Source organism: Pelophylax lessonae (assembly GCF_965119305.1).
Source record: "Pelophylax lessonae genome assembly, chromosome: 5".
NCBI classification, from domain to species: Eukaryota; Metazoa; Chordata; class Amphibia; order Anura; family Ranidae; genus Pelophylax; species Pelophylax lessonae.
This window is the reverse complement of record NC_138772.1, coordinates 371047583-371074104: the sequence shown is the minus strand read 5'-3', so window position 1 is coordinate 371074104 and position 26522 is coordinate 371047583. Positions and strand designations below refer to the sequence as shown.

General features: G+C 44.5%; 1 protein-coding gene across 1 annotated transcript in view; it reads right to left on the bottom strand.

Annotated features, from left to right (window-relative positions):
• The window catches only part of RTTN (rotatin), a 423025-nt gene that overhangs the window by 139662 nt on the left and 256841 nt on the right, over positions 1 to 26522 (bottom strand). Inside the window, exons 31-33 of the mRNA XM_082257758.1 lie at positions 23809 to 23919; positions 19533 to 19691; positions 10469 to 10546 (exon numbers count right to left, since the gene is read on the bottom strand). Coding sequence (XP_082113884.1) covers positions 10469 to 10546; positions 19533 to 19691; positions 23809 to 23919 — 348 coding nt within the window. The remainder of the gene's footprint in view (positions 1 to 10468; positions 10547 to 19532; positions 19692 to 23808; positions 23920 to 26522) is intronic.

Genomic DNA, 26522 nt, shown 5'->3' with positions numbered 1-26522 from the left:
GAATGAAGCTTCTCCTTTCACACATCAGGAAAAGGATGTTTTCCACATGCAGTGATAAACCCTACGAGATGAGGGCTTCAGCAAGGTGGGAATCACAGAGCATACAAGGACCCCTTAGGATTTGGGCTTCAATAGCAGGGCAACAAAGCCAGCAACCATGAAGCAGGATGGTATATGGGATCTTCAGAAACACGATCCCCTAGGGCAATGATGGCGAACCTTGGCACCCCAGATGTTTTGGAACTACATTTCCCATGATGCTTAACTACACTGCAGAGTGCATGAGCATCATGGGAAATGTAGTTCCAAAACATCTGGGGTGCCAAGGTTTGGCATCACTGCCCTAGGGGCTATGGAAAGTCTGATTATGTTTAAGTACCACAACCTCATTGGCCTTGAAGCTGTCCTCCTACTCAAAGAAGAGCTAACATCAGGGCCAACATATTTATGAATACTCGTGATGATGTGACCTAAACAAAGAGTAGGACCACACACTGAAATTGTTGTTCCCCCCACTGCAGAACGCAGTTAGCGCTAATGAGGCAGAAAAATGAGGATCTGAAGGTAGACATCTTTGATGTCCACTGAATCCAAGAAGTCCCCCTGATGTAGAGAAGCTATTACTGACCGCACAGGTCCCAGAACTTTTGAACATGAAACTCATTCAACCTCTTTGGGTCCAGAATGGGCCATACACCTTCATGTGGTTTGGGCAACATCTACAGGTTGGAACAATAGCTATAAAACAAATCTGGTTCTGGACCAGAGGCAATGACCACCAGCACAACAGGATCAGTGCAGCAAACAAGGCTGCTGCTTTGTTGTTGGAACGTTCGATAGCATAAAGCATTGAGGAGGCAAGACAGGAAACTTCAGACTGTAGTTTCTGTAAACTACTGTAGACTAGTTTCTTTGAGACCGTATTTTCAGATATGTTGGATCCCTAAGACCGCAAAGCCACAAGACATCCCCCTTGTAGAATTTGGGGAGTCTCCTTATTAGAAAAAAGGTTTGTTACCCGTCATGGCGGGCTTTGGGTTCTAGGAAGTCTTCTGCTTAACCTAGGAATTTTGGAAAGAAACAAAAGGAACCTTTTTGGCCCCTGAAGCAGACGGCTTGTGTTTGGAGGTAAGAGAGGGCTTTTTTTCCCCCCCAAATCTTCTGGAAAGATGTATCCAAGGCATTGCCAAAAAGGTGTTCACCCTCAAAAGGGATTAGTTGCATGTTTTTCTTGCAGGGGAGCTTTGCTTCCCAGCATTTTAGCCAGAGTACATGCCTCCTATTGGATGACATGGTTCTTTTGCAATACGCTTGGCCAAGACCAGCAAGTCTTAATCAAGCACCATGGAAGCAATGACTGGTTGCATGATTGGAAAAGATAACAAAGAGGGGCGAAACGACCTAGTGCATTACCACTAAAACCATTTATTAAAATAGTAAAATATACTCACAAAACAAGTGTAAATGATACACACATCGACATAATCAATCTAAAGTCTCCAATGTAGCCAGGCACTGCGTAATGCTGGATGGCATGCAGCGAACCGCATGGAGATGCTGTGGCTAGGCTGACACATTTCGAGGGCAGCATTTCTTGGCTCTGAGGAAGGGGGTTCGCCCTCAAAACGCGTCAGCCTAGCCACAGCAGCTCCATGCGGTTCGCTGCATGCCATCCAGCATTACGCAGTGCCTGGCTACCTTGGAGACTTTGGATTGATTATATCGATGTGTCACACTTGTCACTTGTTTTGTGAGTATATTGTATGCATTTTACTATCTTAATAAATTGTTTTTGTGGTAATGCACTTGGTCGGTGCGCCCCTCTTTTTGTTATCTTTTCCAGTTTGTATCGGATACCCTTGGTCCTGAGGTGGCAGGAAGACCCTTAGTCATACCCATCCAAACCCATTGGAAACTTTCCTGCCTCTTCCCATATACTGCACTTGAGCGCAGGAGAATTTAACTACATTTTGGTTGCATGATTGCACACACCAAATAAAAGAATCCCTTAAAGCTGGACTCCAAAATCCCACTGTTGCGTGGGGTTGACTGACACTGCGAGAGATAAATGCTTGTTTTAAGGGCAGAGGATTTGGGGGAAATTACCTTTTTTCTCACGTCATCAAGCTCCTTCTAATGCTGCAACTGATTCCCTCGCAGCTGCCTCTGTAAGTCGCGTCGGACCTATGGTCGCATTCAATGCGAATGTCTGCAATTGTTCCAGCAGTCTTCTTTGACACAAAGTTCCTGGAGGAGGGAGTGCCAGAAGGCATACATAAGAAACCGGATGCTGTGTCAGAGCCAAAGTTGGCCTATTGTACCAGACACGAGTTAGGATAAAGACTACCTAACAGTGATGTGGGGTTTAAGTATCTCAGGTCCAAGTCCCCTATGACTCCACCATGCTGGGGAAGGGTGTGTGGGCGGTTAGCTTACCAGTGTCCCACCACACGAAGGCCAGAGGCTGAGGCAAATGCTGCCTGTGCTTCTATTCATGGCGCTGCTTAGGATGCGTCCATCCTGGTCAGAGTGCCTCAGGGGAAAAGAGTAGGTTCAAGATGTCGGACTGCACATGCACAGCATATCCCAACTGTGTCTGCGCTGTAGCACTGGTCACGCATCCAGACACAGGGGTGGACCATGCCTGCACACTGGCCAGAGGCCTTCTCACTCTTCTGGCTGGGTGGTGGCGCACTTCTGACCCTAACACTGCACAGACTGGCCCAAAAAAAGACCCCAGGAGCCTATTGGAACTAGGGCGTCCACTTGCAGGTCTGGCAGACCATTTCTTCACACATGTCCTGTGCCTACAGCGCCATAGCTGAATATATGCAGTGGGAATGTAAGGCACTGTGCATGTGACTACTAATCCTTTGAGATAGATTTCACTGCTAAGCTGCTTTCTGTTCTTTCAGCTGGAGAAAAAGCTGCATCTGAGGCCCTACAGACAAGCATAAAGTCAATGATTACATGGCGCTCTCTGATAGTGGGTGGCATACCATGAGGTAAAGAGGTAAAAATATAGAAAGTAAAAAATGGGTAGAAAAATATAAAAAAAGGATGCGGTGGAAGGGGGGAGGGGGCCCACGAAAGCGGCTGCCAGCTGGAGCAAGGAGAGGCTCTGAGGAGAATAAACAAAAAGAAAGCAGCGCCAGCTTAGTGAAGCATAAGGTTTATTAAAAAAAACACATAGTGACTTACTCTTAGGTAAGTAAAGGCCGGTAGGGTAGGTGAATGGGATCATCCATCTTCTTGTCCTGGATACCGTTGCAGAAAGGAGGGGTGCAGGGTGCCGGTGGTGCGTGGAGGCTGTTGTTTAATGTCCACAAAAGTCCTTTTCAGGGCTGGTATTTCGGTATAAGTCCAGTCTCTCTTCAGTATAGGGACAGGTATCCACTCTCACTTAGAAATCAGCATTTAATAACAGCATACAGCAGGCACATCACATCCTCTCTTGCTGAATGTAACAGTCATACACTTCCTCCAGCGGCTCTGTGAGACAGCGGGTGATTTCACGGCTCCTCCCGTCCGCACGCGTGACGTCCCATAAGGGAAGGGACTTCCTCAGCGGCTTGTGTAGGAGCCTGTCATCCCCACAATATATAGAGCCAATGAGCTGCAACTCAAGTTGCAGCTCAAACTTAAATAAGTAGAGCTCTTGCCTCTATCAAGAAGGTTATCCACACACAAAAGACACTGTAGATCAAGGCATGGAACCCCAATAACTAGGAAATGGTCAGCTGCAGGGAGAGCACAGGAAATACTCATGACTAGTCTTTTCCCACTGCTTCCACACCTCGGGTCCTCCAAGTCTTTAGCATTTTTAGGTACAAAGCAGTATTCCACTAGGATGGTCTCATACAGTGTTAACAGATTATAATAAGTAATAAAAAAAAAAAAGCTAAACGAAAATATAAATAATAATTATTTGTTATTATTATTATGGTTCTCCATAAAGAAAAGCATGTTTGACAGCAATGTATGGACAACAAATCACTTCAAGATGTAGTTAAAGAATAGAAAATAAAGTGGTGAGTGGTATTGAGTTGGAGCCTATAGTTGCGATCGCTATTTTGTTATTTTTACAGTGAAAAGCATGCTTGAAATTTCTATTCCCTTCTTATATGCTTTACTGAGTCCTGCCAAAAATAACATTAGCAATATAATTAAGAATTAGATAACACACGTTCCACTACTTAGGGTGGTGTACAAATGCAGACTAAGCGATCTCTGTTGCAAGGAAATGTAAATCAAGAAAGTGAAAAAGCTCAAACTTTGCATAGCTATTAAGAGAAATATCAACATAAGCAGTTTTCGTGCCTGAGTGCTAAAAGACAAACACTGAATCGCTGGATGTGTGTAATTGAAGCTTGGAGAGAAACAACTATGACAGAACAGCTCCTTATTAACAACGAAGAGTCTTGTCTTCATGTGGAAATGGCAAACAATTGATGTGATGGCTTTGTAGCTACTAAGAAATACAAATTGCACAGATAACCATATGGCATTTCACTGAATGGAATGAAAAATAATTTACAATGTAGCCATTTATTGGTATAAAGTGACATAAATTACTTTCCGATACAGAATTTTACATACATTTTAATTTCTTGAGTCAACAATGATGGATCTTGGCCTTTGTTGGTAGAGCTTCTAAATCACCCAACAACCCTGAAAGTTGTGTTTTATAAAATGAAAACTTTAAAACCATTTATTTATTAGGACAAGTCAAAGTCATTCTTACACTGCTTATTTCAAACATATTTTTGTAAAAATAAAGCGGCTTTACACTGTCAGTGCTTCTAGCTAGGAGCCTGGAAAGTGTTAAGGCCCGTACACACGTAGCGATTGTCGGCCGTAAATATTCGGCCGCCGACCGATCGGCCGATTGTCGGCTTGTTAGTTTGATGCTTCCGACAACCGACTGCGACTTTTTGGCCGAACAGAATCGGGTGTGCAGGCTATAAAATTTTTGTTGGCCGTCACCAGAACGGCCGATTGTTCGCCAGTCAGTGCAGAATTCGGCCGACTAACAGCAGATGAGCAAGACTGGGCATGCTCAGAGAAGAAAAAACACACGGAAAGTTAACTATCACATGGCATCACTTCTGCAGTCGGCTGTTGTTGGCCGACAAAATTCGTGTGCAGTCTTTAGCACTTTTCAACCGACAGGACAGCACCGGACAAAAGACGGCCCGATCGTTCGGCCGACATTCGGTACGTGTGTACGGGGCTTTACTTTACTGCAGGAGAGAAAAAACATTTCTCCTCTTCTGACAGACAAGGTTGTGTGGCAGAATTGTGTAAATCCCAGGCCTTGTTCACACAGGTGTACTACAGTATACGCCCATGCAAGGGCCATGTTTACCCACACGGAGATACACAGGTGTTCCTGCATCCCTGTGAAGGCAGTTGCATTCATGTCAATTGGAAAGTAGCGGCTGTACAAACACAACTGCTTCTCCTCATTAGACATCCATGCGGATGCAGGGCTCTGAGCACAGACAATGTCAAACTGGGAGGAGCAGCTGTGTTCATGCAGCCACTGCATCCCTTTTACATGAATGTGACTGCCTGCACAAGGATGCACAGAGCACCTGACTATACCTCTGTGGGTAAACACACCTCTTCCACAGGTGTACCTTTGTAGTATGCCCGTGTGAACAGGGCTTTAAGAATGAATGGACAGAAAGAAAAATAATTTACAGGTAAAACAGCTCCCATATATTAATTAAACCTGTGTATTAGGCCGTTTGCCTGCAGTTCAGTTTAAAGGGTTAGTCCACCCTAAAACTAAAATCCCTGCATCAATAGACTTCCATGATCTAACATGAACCTACCTAGTCCTGTAAAGAAGAAATCAATATACATACCTTTTTAAAAAGCCGATCTGATCCTGTCTCCAGCGGCGGAAGCTCTGCAGAGGACACAGCCGAAAACGGCTGTAAAATGAATAGGGAGCGACTTCACCCATAGACTTACTGTGGGGCTTCCGTTGTTGGACGTGTCCACACACCCATCTCCACAGCAAAGTCGCCACTGATAGCTCATTGTGGAATCGGGTCAGGTCGGCTTCACAAAAGGTATGTATACAGATGTTTTTCTTTACAGGGCTAGATAGATTAGTGTTAGATCATGGAGGTCTATGGATGCAGGGATTTTAGTGTTAGGGTGGGCTTTTACTTTAAAGCAGCGGCCTCCAAACTTTTTAAACAAAGGGACAGTTTTATGTTCTTCAGACTTTATGGGGGCTTGACTGTAACCAGTGGGTGCAGAAAAAACAATGCCCAATCTTTTGTATTAGGGGGAGAAATAGTGCCCCATTGTTGTCAGTGGGAGTAACAGTGTCCCATTGTTAGTTTAGGTGGGAGGAATAAAGCCCCATCCTTGGTGTCAGTGGGAAGAATAATGCCCCATCCTTGGTGTCAGTGGGAGGAATAGTGCCCCATCCTTGGATGTCAGTGGAAGGAATAGTGCCCCATCCTTGGATGTCAGTGGGAGGAACAATGCCCAATTGCTGGTGTCCGTGGGAGGAATTATGCTCCCTTGTTGGTGTTGGTTAGTGCCCTAAGGGCCAAAAAAAGTCAAGTAAATGGCCACATGTGGCCCCCAGGCCACATGTTTGGAGACCACTGGTTTAAAGCACCTCACTACACTTTATGGACACTACATGGTGATGTTCACCTCCACATCCTTTATATCAGTTTTGAAATACTCAGTCCACTTGCACCTTTTTTGCATGAGTCTACTTATTATTCATTTGTCTCTAGATAATCCACCTGGCTGGTGTATATACTGGCAGATTCTCATTTTGGGGTCCTTGTGATTGCAGCTGTCTCCATTTGAGGACCTATTGGTTCACAACACAGGGGGTCCAGAGTCGTGCCCACCCATCCTGTTTTGACTGTGATATTACTGCATTTTTTAATTTACTTTTTGTTCTATACAGATTACTTATTTGTGATTTGTATGACTATATTACTAAAATAATAAATTTATATTTTAGAAAAGAATAGTGCCCATTGCTACACCTCTGAAGAAGGACTCTATATATCAGTCCAAAACATGTTAGGTGTCAACGCAAAAGTTCATAGCAGCTAGCCCGACGTTCCTATATGGGTGGACCTCTGACATGTCCCTATGCTGAAATGGCTACTCATTTGCCTTGTTTTGGTTTATTTGTATTTATATTTTTGTATACCACTGCAATGTTTGTATGTCCTTTTTAACAATGTAAACACAATAAAAAATGGGATTTTTGGCTTACTGTAAAATCCATTTCTCTTATGTTCATTGAAAGGCAAAGCACATACCACTCTGAGGAGTTGTAATTCTTCTGACACTGTTTGTCACAACACTGAGTACCTATAGTAGAGAGAGCGAATGTACCCCCTGGGACTGCCCATAGGCTTAGCAAGGCAAGACTTTTTTCTGCCTAGTGTCCTACTCCTGTAGGGGGCAGAATAATCCAGTGGTTTAAGAAGATCAGGAGCTGTGTCTGTCAATGAACATAAGAGAAATGGATTTTACAGTAAGCCAAAAATCCCATTTTCTCTTTCGTTCATTGACGGACACAGCTCCTGATCTTCAACTGGAGCTCACCTGAAAACAACAATACATCCTCAAAGAGGACCAGATTCTCTAAACAATGCCAAGGACTCTTCAACCTGAATCATGGTTGCCTTGTTTAATCTGAAAACCGGAGGGGCCACCACCGGTGAAATGTCCACTACTTAAGAAGGGACTCCTCATAGGGGTATCGCCTAGCAATTCGGAGGAATCATCCTCACTATCTGAGGATTCAGGGCGTGTGGTGGCAGACCCAGCAGGGTGACCCACGTCCGCGGCGGCTGAATTAGGTTCAGGACTCGAGAAGACAGATGAGGCAGGGGAAGGCGGGGGCGCTTTATGCTAGCTCATGGCCCAAAAGCCACCTCCACCGGGGACACAAAGGACTCCAGGACTGCCGTCAGTGCATCGATAGATGGATGGGACCCGGAGGGCCCCGCAGCCACAGAGAGGGAATCAGGTGGGGAGATGTGCTCCAAATACTCCATGAGTCACCAGGGGGACTACACAAAAAAGTGTAAAACACTGCTAAGGGACAAACCCCACCTCTCTGGCAGCACCACCAGTCACAGAGCACCAATCGATCCTCAGAAGAGAGGGAGAGGACTCCACCAGACTCCCAACCCCGCAGAAACCAGGCACCGCAGCCACCAGGAGAATCTGCACTGCACAAGCGGAAATGAAATGATCCAGGAGTCAGCACTAGGGGATGAGGAGGGGCTTCCACCGCTGAAATCGCCGCCCAGAGGGCTCCACTGTCATGGTCGCCGCTATTTCACTGGTGAACCACCACAAAATGGCCACTGAATTAACTACACAAACATGGCCGTCGTGCATTGCTCACACAGGCTACAACAAAATGGCAGCCCCGTGCGCTTCCCAGGAGGGATTGCTAGGCTTCAAGGACAGGCCCAGGCAGAACGGGGGCCCTGGCACAAGTCCCCACTAGGTACAGCCCCCCTCCCACTCAGCTGATCATCTGGTCGCCAACGGTGCACCCCCCCACCAGCATAGCGCCCTGCCCTCCACCCCAGGAGGTGGACCAGACCTCCGCATAAGTGGAGGGGGGTAGGATAGGGGGGACAGATGAAGGGGGGTGCCTGATGGAAAGGAGGGGAACCTGGAGGTCTCAGGGAGGGGCCCATGTCCACCCCAAAAGCCCTCCAGGGGGAGAGGGGAGACAGCTACTCACCATACCAGAAACCAGGTGGGCACCTCTCTAGACAGAACACCTCGCCATCAAATTGGGGGCATTTGGCCAGGAGGAACACTGCGACTCGGGCCGAGACCCAGTCATATGAGACCTCACGAGGTGTTTACCTCACAGGCCAGCACCCATCCAGTGTGGCTATGTCTCGGCCGACCTAGCGCAGAGCTGAGGTCTGCACACGCTCGCTGGCCAGACTGGGGTAACCAATAGATCTAGGTTATCCAGCCCGTCGCCCAGTCCAGCAGTTGATTGTAGATCTCACAGGAAAAAAAATAGGAGAAAAATTTCTATCTTAAGAAAAAATTGCCAGGACCAGAGATCCCAGCAAGGAACTAGGTCCTTACTCCTGACTAGGCAGAAAAAAACTGAGTAACTATAGCAGAGAGTGGGAGTATACCACCTGGGACTGCCCATAAGTGTAGCCAGACTTTTTTTCTGCCTAGTGTCTGACTCCTGTAGGGGGCAGTAAAACCCAATGGTCAAGAAGATCAGGAGCTGTGTCCGTCAATGAACGAAAGAGAAAATAGAATTTTTGTAAGATCTTACCATAAAACTTTTCTCTGAGTCCTTGGACAGTCACCAGCCACTTATACAGTCTTCACTTATACCCAATAGTGAAGACTATATAAGTGGGCGGCGACTGTCAGAGGACGTAAGAGAAATATGTTTTTTACGAGTTTGGCCGACTATAAAAGTCCATGAGGCATTTCCTGTGCAGTTGTGCACAGAATCTTTGCTGGTTTCAAGTAAAGTGGTCACATGAGAATTACAGGGCTTCCAGTAAACTGACCCACCAGTTTCAATGCTTTCTTGGTCAAGCAATTCTGTGAGCACTGGTTCCTGGCAAAAGAATATGAAAATTTGACTCTCTAGTGGACAGCAAATCTGAACTTCTCTGTCTTTCAGTGGTGCAGCCTCTGGCAAAGTCTTCAAAGTTTAAAACCCCCCTTCTGGTAGTATCAAACGTCTGCATCTCCCTGGCAGGTGCTGTGGTTCTTCCAGCTAGGCACTGCTGAATCCTGTACCAATGTAGTTATTCAATGGGGGACACAGACATTTGACACTCCCAGAAGCACTCAATGTTGAAGGAGTTGCTGGAGACTGCAGTGTTAGAGGTCAGAAGGGTGCAGACTCACTAACTGCCAGAGAGGTAGGAATTCATTTTCTTCTTTGGCAGGGAACCAGTGTCCAATTTTGCCAGGGAAGAGAGTGCATTTTGAGATATGCACTGCTTTTATATTATTTCTTTACTTCATTATACATGTATGTATATTACAGATACACACCTAATTAACTGGAAAGGGGATAAAAGGATAAAAGCACAGCAGCTGAATCCAGCTGTCAATTTTCAAACTCGGGTCAGAAAATTAAAGCTAATTATCACAACAGTTGCTATGGGCAACAAATGTATTTTGTAATACTCTTGCTTTTATGAATCTGCTCCATGTGTTCCAGACAGTCTTGCACTGGGAGATTTATCTTCCTCCGGGTAACAGGCTGTTTTTGTTTGTAAAGTAGTACAAAAAAGTGCAACAATAGAAACTGAGTTATGTAGTTTTATAAAGAAAGTGTGCAATACAATTTGCAGGATAATAATCAAAATGGTGTATAGACATGAAGTATTTAAAAAGGTATTCTGTGCTTTATAAGAACATAAATACATAAGTAAATTATTAAAGATTTACAAACCTGAAGAGTGAACTCACTGGCATCTTCTGCATTTTGTGACAATGGAATAACCAGCATGTTTTGAAGAATGAAGGCAGCCTGGAAACAACAACAAGATCTCAACATTGCCATCTAGCGGAAACTGAAAACAGCTGCAACCAAGCACGGTAATGTACTTATAATCTGAGACATGCATAAACTTAAGGTAGAAGACAAGACATCAAGATAACTCACCAGGTAATGTTGTATAAATTTACTAATAAATCACCTCCTAAATATTGCTTTTCTTTTTTCTATGCAGTCATGTGACGGCAAAGCTCCAGCCCACAACTCCCAGGTTTGCTGAAGTGTTGTCAGCCAGGAGCAGAGTTCCCACCCACCATTAACAGAGAGATGAAGTGAGCCAGAGATTTTTAGCCATAGGATTGTATAAAAAAAAATAAACTATTAGGCCCCTTTGACATCCCTACAACAAACGCTTTACTTCATTAACCTCTTTACGACCACCCGTCACAGATGTACTGCAGCAGGCAGCCACTCCTGCGCAAACCGCCATAACTGTACGTCGGTCGCGAGCAGGAGGCTAGGGGGTGAGCTCGTCCATGGGGAAGGCGATGCAGCGGGCAGGTTGCTGCCTGACACCCGCAATCGTTCCCCGCTGAGAGAGAAGAACGGTCGGCTGTTGTAAACACAGCTGACCGTTCTTCTCCCTGGAATGATCATAGAGCCCATGTGATCCTTCTATAGAGGAACACATGTCTCTATGATCATTTCACAAGCCATACCCCCCCCCCCCACCCACGGTTAGAATCACTACCCTAGGCTCACATTTAACCCCTTGATCACCCACAATGTTAACCCCTTCCATGCCAGTGTCATTATTACAGTAACAGTGCATATTTTTAGCACTGATTACTGTAAGTAATGTCACTGGTCCCCCAAAAAGTTTTAAAAATGTCAGTCAGTGGTCCGATTTGTCCGGCGAAATGTCGCAGTACTGCAAAAAAATCGCAGATCACTGCCATTACTAGTAAAAAAAAATAAATAAAAATGACATAAATCTTTACCGTAGTTAGTAGACGCAATAACTTTTAAAATACGCTTATTGCAATTTTTTTTACCAAAACTATGTAGCAGAAAACAAATTGGCCTAAAATGTTAAAAAAATTTGATTTTTTAACTATAAAGCAGAATGTAAAAAAACTGAATTTTTGTAAAATCTTACCTGTAAAATTCCTTTCTCCGAGTCCTCCGACAGTCGCCGCCTCTTCATATTCGTCACTAATGGGGTTATTGACCTTTGCTCCGTAGGAGTAGCTAGGCAACAGAATATATTAATATCAAAGCTTTTAGCATATCCCACCCCCAGGGGGTGGTCCCCTCAGTCAATACCTCCCTGCTTCCTGCATACCAACTCAGTTTCAGTAGAATAGCAGTAGAGTACATAAACAAAACCCAAAAGAGGGGCGGGGGCGGCGACTGTCGGAGGACTCAGAGAAAGGAAATTTACAGGTAAGATTTTACAAAAATTCCGTTCTCTTACGTCCTCCGACAGTCGCCGCCTCTTCATATTCGTCACTAATGGCGACGTCCCAAAGCAGTGTAGACATGAGGGGTGGGAAAAAAAGCAGCCGCGCCTTAAGCAACGCAGTACCCACATCAGAGAAAGGAACCTTACCAAAGTAAGAGCACCAACTGGGCAACAGGAAAACGTGCTCAACAGGAGCAACAACCCAGGAAAAAACAAGTAACCTAGGGGTAAAAAAACACCCCAACAGCCAAAGGCCCAAACAAGGGACCCTAAGGCACTGCCGCACTAAGAACTTGGCGGCCAAAGGAAGCATCTGCCGATGCCTGAACATCCACTTTGTAAAATATTGAGAAGGTGTGAACGGACGACCAAGTCGCCGCCTTACACACCTGGGCCACAGAAGCCTGATGACGATAGGCCCAAGACGTACTTAGAGACCTGGTAGAGTGCGCCTTCACAGGAAAAGGAGGAACCTTCCCCTTCAAAGCATAGGCTTGCACAATGGTCTGTCTGATCCATTTGGCGATGGTAGCAGCCGACGCCGCCATGCCCTTCCGAGGTCCCTCAGGAAGGACAAAGAGAGAATCCGACTTGCGAAAGGATTTAGTCGATGACAGGTAAACCCTGATCGCCCTAACAACATCCAAGGAATGCAAAGCCACCTCCTTCGGATGCTTAGGCTTCGCGCAAAGCGAAGGCAGAACAATATCCTCATTGAGGTGAAAATCCGAGATCCTCTTCGTAAGAAAAGACGATTAGGTCGCAAGACCACCTTATCCAAGTGAACCACCAAATATGGAGATTTACAGGACAAGGCCGCCAGCTCCGACACCCTGCGAGCCGAAGTGATCGCCACTAAGAAGGCAACCTTCTTGGACAACAAAGACAACGAGATCTCCCTGATATTTTCAAAAGGAGCATGTTGCAACACGGACAGAACAAGGTTCAAATCCCATGGAGGTAAAGGCTCCCTCCTAGGAGGGACCAAATGTCGCACCCTTTGAACAAAGGTGCTAACCAAAGAGTTAGACGCCACAGGGCGTTGAAAGAGAACGGCCAGCGCAGAAATCTGACCATTAATTGTGGCCAACGCCAAACGCTGGTCCACGCCCGTTTGAAGGAAAGCCAACACTCTCGACACCGAGTATGAGCGAGGGGAATACCCCCTGGACTCACACCAGGCAAAGTAAGCCTTCCAAGTACGGGAGTAAATCTTCCCCGAAGAGGCTTTTCTAGCCTTGATTAAAGTGGGAATGACCTCTGGGGAAAGACCCCTATCCTTCAGGACCTGGCTTTCAACAGCCAGGCCGTTAAAGCCAGCGACTGTAAAGCAGGATGGAAGATCGGTCCTTGAGACAGGAGATCTTCTCGAAGTGGCAGACGCCATGGAGCGTCGACCGCCAGATTCACGAGGTCTGCGTACCAAGACCGGCGAGGCCAGTCTGGTGCCATCAGAATCACCGTTTTCGGTTCCGAGGCCAACCTGCGAAGGAACCTGGACAGCAGCTGAATCGGTGGAAAGGCATACAACAGGCGATACTGATGCCAGGGCGTCACTAACGCGTCCGAGGCGTCTGCCCGAGGATCGCGTGTCCTTGCCACGAAACTTTCCACCTTGTTGTTTAGACGAGACGCGAACAGGTCCACATCTGGGGACCCCCACTTCACGCACAACATCTGGAAGACATCCGGGTGAAGGGACCATTCTCCCTGGTCCAGGGTCTGGCGGCTCAGATAATCCGCCTGCCAGTTCTCCACCCCCGGAATGTGAACTGCAGATATCGCCGGGACGTGCGTCTCGGCCCAAGACAGAATGTCGGCTACTTCCCGAGCCGCTCGGGCACTCCTGGTGCCCCCTTGGTGGTTGATGTAGGCCACCGCTGTGGCATTGTCCGTCTGTACCCGAACTGGACGGCCCTGAAGCCTGTCTGTCCAACGCAGAAGACAGAGATTTATCGCTCGCAATTCCAGACCAAGTTCCCTGGGCGGATAGAACGCCCAGAACACCACCCCAGCCCGACAGGCTGGCGTCCGTGGTGATCACCGTCCATGACAAAGGACGAAAAGACTTGCCCCCCGACACCGCCAGGGACTGGAGCCACCACAAAAGACCCCTTTGGGCGAGATGGCTCAACGACAGCCGCAGATCCAGAGATTGCGGACGCCCGTCCCACTTGGCCAGGACCTCCGCCTGAAGCTCCCGTGTGTGAAACTGGGCGAAGGGAATCGCCTCGAAGGCCGAAACCATCAATCCCAGACACCTCATACACGTCCGGAGGGATGAGCACTGATTGTCCCTGAGGGACCTGACTTCGCACTGAAGTGTCCGAAGCTTGTCTTCCGGCAGGAAGACCTTCGCTTGAACCGAGTCCAGAATCATCCCCAAGTAGGGAAGACAAACTGACGGGCACAACGTTGACTTTGGAAAATTTATCGTCCAGCCGAATTCCTGCAGAGTCTGCATCATGATGGACAGGTCGTTCACCAGGCCCTGACTGGTCGCGGACCGAATCAGGATATCGTCCAGATACCCCAGGACAGAAATGCCCTGGGCCCTCAACAAGGCCAGAACTGGCGCAAGCACCTTGGTGAAAACCCGCGGAGCCGAAGCGAGACCAAAGGGCAACGCCACGAATTGGTAATGATCCTCCGCAATGGCAAATCGAAGGTACCTCTGGTGACCCTCGAAAATGGGGATGTGAAGGTACGCATCCTTCAAGTAGATGGAGGCCATGAATTCCCCCGGAACCAGGGCAGCCACCACCGATCGCAGGGATTCCATGCGGAACTTGCGAACCCGCACAAAGCGGTTCAGAGCTTTCAAGTCCAGAATCGGACGTACCTTGCCCTCCTTTCTGGGCACAGTGAACAGATTGGAATAGACCCCCCGAAATCTGTCCCGATGAGGCACCGGAACCACCACTCCCTGGGCCCGCAGGTCCCGCACCGCCAGGTGCAGATCCTGCAAGCGCTCCGGAGTCAGCTGAAGGTTTGAGGGGAAAAATCTGCCCGCCGGCCGAGAGAGAAACTCGATCTTGTATCCAGATCGAACGATTTCCTGAACCCACCTGTCCCGAACGCGGTCCAGCCAGGGTCGAAGAAAACCGAGCAAACGTCCCCCCACCCCAGAAGCGGGTGAGGGCGCTCCTTCAGGCCGCATTGTTGTAGGCAGCGGATCCGGACTGGCCGGACTTCTGCTTACCCGTCCACGGCTTCTTCTGGGAGCCTTGGCCTTTGAAGGGCTTGCCCTTATAGTGCGACGGAAAGGCACGAAAGGACCCCTGAGAGGGCCTAAACGAGGCATTCTTCTTACCACGAACAAACTTATTCTTGTGAGATTGGGGCAAGAGAGTGCTCTTACCCCCAGAAATACCCTTTATCAGAGTATCCAGAGATTCGCCAAAAAGGCGAGATCCCGCGTAAGGCAAATTTGCCAGAGTCTTGCGAGAAGATTGGTCAACCGACCAACATTTCAACCATATCAGGCGACGGTTCAAGACCGCCACACTAGAAAGGCGCGCCGCCAAAGGGACTAAATCCAAGTCCGCATCACACAAATACATGACACCCTGATGAATCTGATCCACCATAGCCAAAGTTGTCGGCAGGGCAGAGTCAGCCACCAGAGTGCGCTTGAGCACCTGCGTCCAATCCGCAATAGCCTAGGCTGCCATAATGGAAGCAAAAATAGGCTTCAGCATAGAGCCAGCAACCGTATAGGCATGACGGGCCAGAGATTCCAATCTCCTGTCCGTCGGGTCCCGGAACACCGGGGTATCCTCAGCAGGGATCGCAGTTGATTTATTCAAAATCGCCACCGCGTGATCAACCTGAGGCGGTACACACCAACGCTCATCAGTAGCCGGTGTAAAGGGATAACGCAGCTTGAACCTACTCGGCACAGCAAAAGGCTTTTTTAAATTGCGCCATTGCTCATCAACCGCGCGCTGAAATTCTGTAGAGCAAGGAAAAACCTGCGATGTTTTGCGTCCCATAAGAGGACATCAAAGCAGGAGGACATGGTTCATCCTGCAAATGCAGCGTTTGCTTGATAGAAGCAACCAACTCATCCATGAGTGCAAGCTCTTCAGACGAGCCAGGGGGAGAATTATCAACCCCTTCCACCTCAGCCTCCCCGTCAGACCCCACAAGGTCAAGGGATGAGTGAGACCCTGAGAAGGGCACTCCAGCCATAGCAGCCCCATCGCCCTCTGAATCAGAGGAAATAGACACCCTGGGCCGTTTTGTGGATCGATCAGCCACCAGCATCTGCACCTGAGCAGCTAAGTTAGCCACAATAGTGGCCAGATCAGCCCCCTCGGGGGAAGCAGCAGCCCCTTGGCCCCCCACCAGGGTGGGAGGAAACTTGCAATCCTGAGAATCCATGCCCCAGCAAAGTAATTAATAAAGGGTACTGCCCCTTTAAGATCGCGGCGAGCGCTGCCCACCGCACCCACTGAACACACTGACCCCCACAGGGACAAGAAACTGGGCAAGGAATACAGGAAAAAAGGAGATATAAAACCTGGAGAGCTCACACAGGCTGCTGCACCGATCGCTGTCCCAGAGGAAAAGGAAGTGATGCAAGACTGACCGCCCCTATGAAGCCTCTGCAAGGCTACACAAACATGGCCGCTCGGCTGAGGAAAAAATCCTGGGCAAAGAGAACATGGCGCTGACATGTGGTGATCGATCGCCGCTCAAAATGGCGGCGTTTGGCGCCAAAAACGCTGTGCAGTACCTCACAGGACCTGCCACCATAGCTTTTGCCCCAGAAAAATGGCGGATCGCTGCAGCGATCGCCGCACAGCATGCTGAAAATCTGACTGCTTCATATGATACCCAGCAGAGCGGGAGAGCCCCCCCCTCACAGCCCACACACAGGCAGCAAGTGCACACAGGAGCTGACAGGGAACACAGCAGCCACACAGACATGCAGGGTCACACAGTCCCAGACTGACACCCAAAAAAGACAGGTCCCCACATAGAGTTACACTTACCAGTCCGGATGGCGTGGGGAGCCTGCTCCAGCGACCAAACCGCAGTACTGAGGACAGGGAGTGTCGCAAGCCTGACGCAGTGGAGTTGCGGTGCGAAACCGCAATGGCGTCCAGTGAGGTAGCCACCTCACCAATAGCATCCCTGCAGTGAACAGGGATGGGTCGTTCAATGTGCCAGGGCAAAACCTAAGCTGAACGCTCGATGGCAGGCTGGGAAGCCCCTGGCCCTGAGCCCTGGGATCCAGGGTGGCCAGACTGAGACCCAGCGCCGCACGAACATCTTCATCAGAAGAACTAACCAACGCTGAAAATAAACAGTTAAGTAAAAGAAAGAGAAAAAACTTCAAATGAAATCAAAAAAAGAGAAAAGTGGCTGAGACCAAGAGCCCCAGCACAGGAACAGCCTGCATACTCCTGAGCTAGGCATATGAAACTGAGATGGTATGCAGGAAGCAGGGAGGTATTGACTGAGGGGACCACCCCCTGGGGGTGGGATATGCTAAAAGCTTTGATATTAATATATTCTGTTGCCTAGCTACTCCTACGGAGCAAAGGTCAATAACCCCATTAGTGACGAATATGAAGAGGCTGCGACTGTCGGAGGACGTAAGAGAAATATTGATTTTTTTTTCAGAATTGTTGCTCTTTTTTTGTGCATAGCGCACAAAATAATCATACAGGTGATCAAATAGCACCAAAAGAAAGCTCTATTTGTGTGGAAAAAAAGGACATCAATTTTGTTTGGGTACAGTGTCGCATGACTGCGCAATTGTCAGTTAAAGTCACGCAGTGCCAAGTTGAAAAAAGTGGCCTGGTCATTAAGGGGACAAATCCTTCCGGTCTTAAAGTGGTTAAAAGAGGCAAAACAGGTACATATGAAAAATATGACCAATCACCAGATCTCTAGAAATGCAAAGGTCTGTGATTGAAGCATGCGATATGCAAGGACATAGCAACATGACTGCCCAAAAAGTCCCCTGCATCTGACACACTGCATTGGTTTGTGTATGTAGCTAGCCTAAAAAAGCAAAATAAAAACAACTAAATAACAAATAAAAAAATGTAAATTTAAATTTAACCTCTTTAATTTAAAATAAAAGAGGTTATCAAATTTTTGGCATTTCGAAAATGAGAGATGTAAATCCTATATGGCTTCTAATAAATTATGGCCAAACTGGGGCTCCTAATAAAATGGAAAAAAAAATAATATACACACACCGTATATACATATACTTACATAGTACAGAGGGAAATGTTTGTAGGACAAATTGATAGAATGTAGGACAGCTACAAGCTCAGTGATAAAGTACAAGAATGATAAGGTTTTAATCCAGCAACAAACCTGTACAGTTATATGGATTTGTCCATTTTAACAGGAAGCATTTTGCAGGTCTGAATGTCCCTTGGGGCCCAATTAGTGCACTTAGTTACTGGCAGTAGTACACATTGAAAAACTGCAGCCACTATCCCTACAGTTCAGATTATAATTAAGACTTATGCCTGTTTTGGACCCAAACATGCAGTTATTGGGGCCTGTATGCAGAATAACGATTAAACTGCCTATCCATGGAGTCCTATTCAGTGAATGTAATTTACATGCCAGTTACATAAATAACTGTATACACTATCACTTCAAATTACTGCTGTTTCCTCTTATACTAACCTGTAAATGAAAGACTCCATAATATTTCAAAATAAAGACAAAAATGGCAGCATGTTCTCATTTGCAATGTTCCCAATAATGCTAGTGTAATATTTTTTGATAATTGGCATTCACTAAATTAATATTATATGAGCAAATGTTACTCCAGATGGAGGAATTCCTAGCCTTGTTTGTTTTTACATTCTCATATATTTTACATATGCAACACACATACAAAAAGAGGTCAATAAAAATGCAGTGCCTTGAAAAATGCACACCACAGATATTTATTTGGAAAACCATTTATAATTTTCCTTCCACTTCACAATTTTGTGCCACTTTGTGCTGGTCTTTCATATAAAATCCCAATAAAAATACATTTACGTTTTTGGTTGTAACATGACAAAATGTGGAAAATGTCAAGGGGTATGTATACTTTTTAAAAGCACTGCAGTCCTTTAGCCAACTTGTATCTGCCAAAGGCAGTCAACAACGGTTTTCTCCCCATTTCTCTTGCTATAAATTTTCTTTAAAATATTTTATGTTCAGATCTTGTATTTTTACACTAAAGAAAGTGAAAGAATGCATCCACACAAAAGGGATATTTAGTTATAGTTGCAGCTGCTTACTACTTAAACATCTTGAATTCCCTACCATAGTTTCTATCTACCAACCTAGCAGTTTTTCATGTCAACCTTTGTGTATTACAGCTCCTCCTCCATAGTATAAAATACTTTCAAATTTAAGAAATTGAGTGCAATAGTTACTCTAGGTGTGCATTCCAGAAACTCCAGGGCTAAGATCCCACCAACAGGTTAGAAGTTTAAAACCCAAACCTTAGTTTTTGGCGGACTGATCCTTAAAAATCAGGTTAAAATGTCTTAAGCCTACTTCTAAATCAAAACAACTCACCTCTTTGCGCACCATGCTGCATTCGTACTGGTCAAGAAAGATACTTAGCACTGTTCCCCATAAGCCTCCAGAAATGTGCTGACAACTGTCAGACAAAGTAACACAACCTTCCTTAATTGAAGTCAAAGCAGATCCAATGCCCAGGCTAGTGAACCTCACCTGCAACAAATATTCAAAAACATATAAAGAGATATTTAGTCCCATCTATGAGGATTCAACTTGTTAAATCTGAACTGAACACCTTTAAATGCAGTTGAAATACATAACTGTTTTAAGAGAAAATTAGTAATTTTGTTCAGATGGTCTTAAGCCGGGTACACACTACAGTTTTTTTTCTTGCAACCCCACAGGTTAAAAAAAACAAACTGACAGCTCCGGTCGGAGACACTGTACTAACCCTGCAAGGTTAGTCCAGCGATTTCCCCACTGAGCTGTTGTGTTCTGACAAGGGAATGCCCCCCTCCGCCAGAACACTCTGATCAGTGCTCTCTGCCACTCGCTGAAAGCGCCGATTGGGAGTGGGTCGGCTTATGGTTTTCCAGCATGCACATCTGACAGACAGACACATATGGGCAGAATGTCGAATGTTTTTCTTTTTTGAACCGGCAAATGTCTGCCAACATTCTGCCAGTGTGTCCAGGAGCCCTTGTAAGACAGAAACACCAGGTCCTGCACTCCCCGAGACCTCTATAAATTAAAATGCAACATTAGAAATACACTTAGGTCTAGGACCAACTCTAACCTATGCTTTGGAAAAAAAGGCAAAACAGTGCAAAGGTTAGGTTTTTGCTCAGGACAGTTTTAGGCTGGCAATACATGCAGTGAATTTCTTTCCTGCAACCACAGGTTGCAGGAAAGAATTTGCTCGATTCCCCCATTAACAGACAGTGCTGACAGAGAAATGCCTCCTGCTGGGCGATTGTTTTTCGGTGGGGGGGAAAACAGTGATTATAATTACAAAAGAATCCGGCAGGCTGGTTGTATCCAAGTTGATCGATCAACTTCATACATTCAGCCTGCCCATTAACGGTTCAAATCTCGGCCAGTTAAGCAGGATTCAAACTGTGTATGGTTGGCTCTATAGATTTAGCGGCTTCTGCCAGTTGCATGCACAAAAAGGCATTTACAGATTGGTTCCATGACGTGTAAGTAGCCATCTTTTTTTCTGAATAAAAGTATTGAAGGTAATACACTATGCGTCCCTTTTCTTTTCATTGGGGACCTGTTCCGTGGAACCTGCTCCTACATTGCTGGAATTTCACTACTGCAAAGCGGACCAGCTTCCAGGCTTCCTCACGGAATTCCCTGTTCTATGGCAGTCCATGCTCAAGTCTCCCTGATTTCTGGTAAGCACCCATCTTTACCATAAAGTGTCATTTCACTAACGTCATAGAAAGTCCATTACTTGGAAGCTTTCCTTAAAAGGTTTTCTGCGGTAAGGGGCCACCTTGACCAATATTAAGGATCTTATTTGGGAACACGTTCATCTTTATAGAGTGGCACATTGAGTTGGCACAGAACACTGTTTCAGTTTTGAAGTTTTTTTCACACATCACAGCTTTTGAGAGACTCATGTTTTTTTATTATTGTTTAATTGATCCACATGGACTTATTCACCACAATTTATACGTTTTGCACCCATTTTGATATGTGTTAATCGTTAAATGGTATGTTTACTGATTTTCATTCATACATCAGGTTAGCGCACTATTCACTTTTCTCATTCCCATGTAGGTACTAGTGGTACAAAATTTGGTGAAATTCATCAGAACTACGTAGCACTAGTGGAAGGGGTTGAGGTGTACAAAAAAAAAAAAAAAAAAAAAAACATCTAGCTTTGAAGGAACATTATCTTCAACCAAAATCAAAAACAGATTCCTTAAAAAACTATTAAATATCACTACACACAACTTTCAAACTGACCTTTAGTAAATATAAACCTTAATATTTTACTTTGTTATTCAACAATTTAATTGGATGAACCATATCTTTAAGTTTGTTAAGCTATTTAATACAAAGGAATTTAAAAGCAGATGTTCACTGTAGCTGATCCTACTGTGAAAGGTCAGAAACAAGTCAATGACATTTAATTACCAAGTAAATTAAAGATACATTCTATATTCTGTACTGCCTTCTTGTTCTTGCATTCAGTTCCCATGAGCATTACAGAGAAGAAGAGTACACACATCAGAGACCGATCACATCATTTATTTAAAAATGGAGTAACACAACTGCAGATAACACCGTGAATATAGCGGCCAGAACACACGACTTTAGTTAAGCAAAGATTTTTTTTTTTTTTTTTTTTTAAATCTCTTAAAAGGTGGTAGAATTCTGACATTCACACAATAGCGTTCAAATGTCTAGGCATATTAAGAACCTCTTGGATTTAGTTGTTGCCCTCAATTTCAAATGCTAAAAGGGTTTGCATAATTTTACCAGTAAAAAAAATAAAAAGTCAAAATTAATGAAGTAAAGCAATTACTAATTGCTGTGAGGCTAAATCAAAACAGAGAATTTAATGAAAACCTATTTGCACTTGTTAGCCTTCTTTCATAAATGGATTAAACTGATGAAAAAGACAGTCTGCTGTACTTGCAAAATAAAGAGGTAATGTAAAGACTTTGAAAGGGTTTTAATTTCAAAATGTACCCTTGGACAAAACATATGCCGTACATCTCCACAATACATGCAAATTTACCCAGGTTTTCCTCTTTGAAAATGCTAAAAGTATGTGAAAGATGTCTGCTGATCCTGCCAGAAATCCAGTAATCTCCTAACTGCTTGTGCACTTTGCTACACTAAACAGTTTCATCAAACTTGTCCAATTCACCCCTTGGGCTATTGAACACCTTTCCCATATGTAATGGAAAACAGAATTCTGTAGTCCAACAAAGCACACTGGGCAGGGCTGACAACACTATTTTGGATTTCATTGCAGCAGTTGTCAGCCCAAACAGGAAGCTAGGAGCACACTGTATTTCTCACAGATCAAGTATTTTCCTGTAATGAGGGTTTTTAAAGACAAAGCCTGGGGAAATATGCATGTATTGCAGAATTTTGCAGAAATATTGCAGATTTTTGATTTTTTTCTATGGAACACTTTACCTAAAAGCAATTGCCTACTTCAGTCCCATCTGCACTGCTAAATCTCCAACTTCCTGTGTTATCTGAAAATTTAAAGAGGTAATAAACTCTAGAGGAAAATAAATAAAAACGGTCCCCCTGGAGGTGAATGCCATAATGTGCTAGTATAGCAGACTTGCCAAACACAGCCCTCCAGCGCTGACCACGATGATGTCACTCCGGCACATGCATATCATTGTGTTGCCATTATGGCATGGTGCTCTCTGCATTTACACTCAGTGTTCCGTGAATACAGCAATTCCTGTGCATTGTATATATGAAATACTGCGCTTACCCTTAAAGTGTGAAAAATTAGGGTAATTAGGGTAGTGTGTGCTTAAATAGAAATGTGGTACAGTGAGGCGCTATTACCCTTACTGAGTGATGGTTGTTATATAAATCTTTTAGTAAAAAACCCAGAGTTGAAAAAACAATTTCCAATATTAAAGGGCAATCAATATTTTTGCTATATCTTGTAGTAGGATGCAGTGTACCACTACTATCCAGTGTAGACACAAGTTTGGTTTATGTTTGACTCTGAATATGAAAATTGTTTAATTTATTTGAAAGTGCAATTATGCAGTTTCAAGTGCAATCAAACAAATGTGCAAACCAATGCTAGATGTGCAACAACACATAAATATACATCAAAACTATTTTCCATCATAAATGTTATAATAAATTCAAAAGTGCTATAATGCAATTTCCAGTGCAATCAAGAAAAATGTGCAATTATTGCAATGTGTGTAAGTTTCAAAGTGCATATAAAAGGTGCAATTATATTAATTTTGCTATGGTCCACAACTGGTATTTTTAAAGTGATTTTTTGCAGACGTAGATTTTAGATTCCTGTGCATAGTGACATCAGCTGGAGCAAATTTTATTATCTACTACATGACGCAAGTCCAAGCCGTTTACAGGGCACCCACAGGCAAGACTTTTTATAGGCTTACCTGTACAGGAAAAGTCAACATTTTGGTTTAAATATCACTTTAATGTCATATTTGACCAGCAGTACCACTGCAGGTAAAAGATAGAGATTATATTATATGTACATATTATATGCTATTTATGTAGACTGAAACATACAAATTTTCAATAGGAAAAAAAGTGATGATTTTATCTTGATAAACAGGTAAAGCACACTAACCTCTTGGTCTCTGTCTACCCACAAAGGAATCAACCATTCCAAACCCAGCTGTGGTATGACCTGTTCTTCAGTACCATGATCATATGGTAAAGACCAAAGATGCACCCAGTCCTGAAAGACAAACCATTATCTTAAAATTAAAAAAAAAAAAAAAAAATCTGATGGAGTAATCATGGACTACAAATGGAGCAATTATTTAAAAATATCTGTTTAGATGGAAGTACACAAAGATTGTGTAGCAACATGCCACAGCTCTGCCTAAATATAGATTTTTTTTTAAACTCTAGACTTAGACTGAAGATGGCCTTAAAAAAACTAACATCCTGTCTGTAGAACATTTTTTCTGTATATAAAATGATTATACTTGTTGTTGTAGATATACCTTACAAAGACTGTTTTTAGATCTGATGACAAGGTTACAAAATGTGGATTTTGGTGGGGATGTACATGATATTTGCTTATTTAAGAAGATATAGACAGAAGGGCCAGGGCAGTTTTTTGCAATGATGTCTCTAAAAATAGCAATAGTAGCACTTTTTACATTTTTGCCAATGTCAGAGACTTGATTTTTTTTTTTTTTGCAGCTATAGAATACATGTATATACTACAATGCGTGATTTCTTTGCAAACATATTTTAAATAAAAATGTGTCACTAAACCCACATCATAAACAACCATCAATAAATGCTGTATTACATGCAGTTCATACTCAGTCACTATGAGATTAGTTTTTTGAAAAAAACTTGGTTGATCCTGCTGCTGTCTAGTGCCACCTTCTGTCTAGGTCTTCAATACAGCTAGGGATTTTGCAGCAGTAGTGGCAATTCTGCATTTGCTCAGTTTTTAGTGAGTTTCTGTTCTGAGTATTTCCTCCCCATCACATCTGAGCAGCCCAGGTGACTATAGTCACACATGTGGGCATATACACAGTGGTAAATGACAGCCCACTCCCTCCTTCCTCCTCCATGCCCACCCACCGGCTAAACACAATAGGGGTGGGATATTACATGTAGATTAATGGAGGCTTCAGCTCCCTATCATTCTAAGGCATAGGCTGGAGGGACGTGACACAGCCTGTGACTAGCAGAAATTCGCCTACACCATGTTATTGCCAAAAAAATAAAAATAAAGTTTGGTTTCAAATATTTATTTGTATGACAATTTAAACCAGTTTATAGTAAATATTTTTACTCTGTATTTTAACCACTTAAGCCCCGGAAGATTTTACCCCCTTCCTGACCGGGGCCTATTTTGCGATTCGGCACTGCGTGATTTTAACGGACAACTGCGTGGTCGTGCGACGCTGTACCCAAATGAAATTGACGTCCTTTTTTTCCCACAAACAGAGCTTTCTTTTGGTGGTATTTGATCACCTGTGCAATTTTTTGATCATGCGCTATAAACAAAAAAATAGCAACAATTTTGCAAAAATAATATTTTTCTAATTTTTTATATGAAATTCCCCAAAAAAAATTAAAAAATCAAATTTTTTTAACATTTTAGGCCAATTTGTTTTCTGCTACATATGTTTGGTAAAAAAAAAAAAACGCAAAAAGCATATTCTGATTGGTTTGCGCAAAAGTTATTGCGTCTACTAACTACGGGAAAGATTTATGTCATTTTTATTATTTTTTTTTTTAACGAGTAATGGCAGCGATCTGCGATTTTTTTATGCGGGACTGCGACATTGCAGTGGACAGATCGGACCCTTGACTGACATTTTTGACACTTCTGGGGGTACCAGTGACATTACTACAGTAATCAGTGCCATACATATGCACTGTTACTGTAAAAATGACACTGGCAGGTAAGGGGTTAACTTTATTGGAGAAGGAGGGGTTAAGTGTGTCCCTAGGGGCGTGCTTCTAACTGTGATTGGATGTGGCTTTTCATGTAACAGCAGAGATCAACGGTCCTACATAGCAGGACCGTATGATCTCTGCTGTTACACAGGGGAGAATGACAGGCGGCTTTGTTTACATTAGCCGCCTGCCTTTCTCCCGGTGTGATCGGCGGACATCGGGCCCGCCGGTTACTCGCGCGCGGGGGGGGGGTCCGTGAGCGAGCGGGAGCGCGCCTCCAGCGGCGCGCGCTCGCACCCTAGAGCCTCACAGGCTAGCGACGTAGCCCTACGTCACTTTGCCTGTGAGGGGCTGACTGCCGACGTAAATCGTCGTTAGGCAGTCGGCAAGTGGTTAAAAAGCTGTTTTTTTTTTCCTTTTAACATATGCCTAGCAGAAAAGGACTAAAAGCTCTTCCTGTTAATGTTTCCCTACAAACAGGCTGGAAAAAATCTGGGTCATGTGACAGCCTTATATCAATTTGGAAAAAGGTACTTAGAGTTTTTTTATTTTAATTAAAATAATTACAGTTCCAACATCCATATATAGGCATAGAAGAGACAATGTAAATTAAACAGTGTGTGTTAGTTTCACTTTAGGTGCTGTGTTATCACTTTGCCATCTTTTGCAAAGGGTATACAGCTTTTGGTCGCTCCACCCTAGGCAAGGGAAGGTTGCTTTCTTCTGTACTAAAACCACAGGAATTTGTATTTTTTTCCAACCTGAATCACAAAAACTATTACAGTAGGACATTTATTTCTTGATTGTTTAATTTAATTGACTGAAATCCTACTAATATATTTGCTTATGAGCCATGTGATGTGATGAGGTGCCCATTGGTATAGTCTGGCATTACAAATGAGGGCCTCTGGA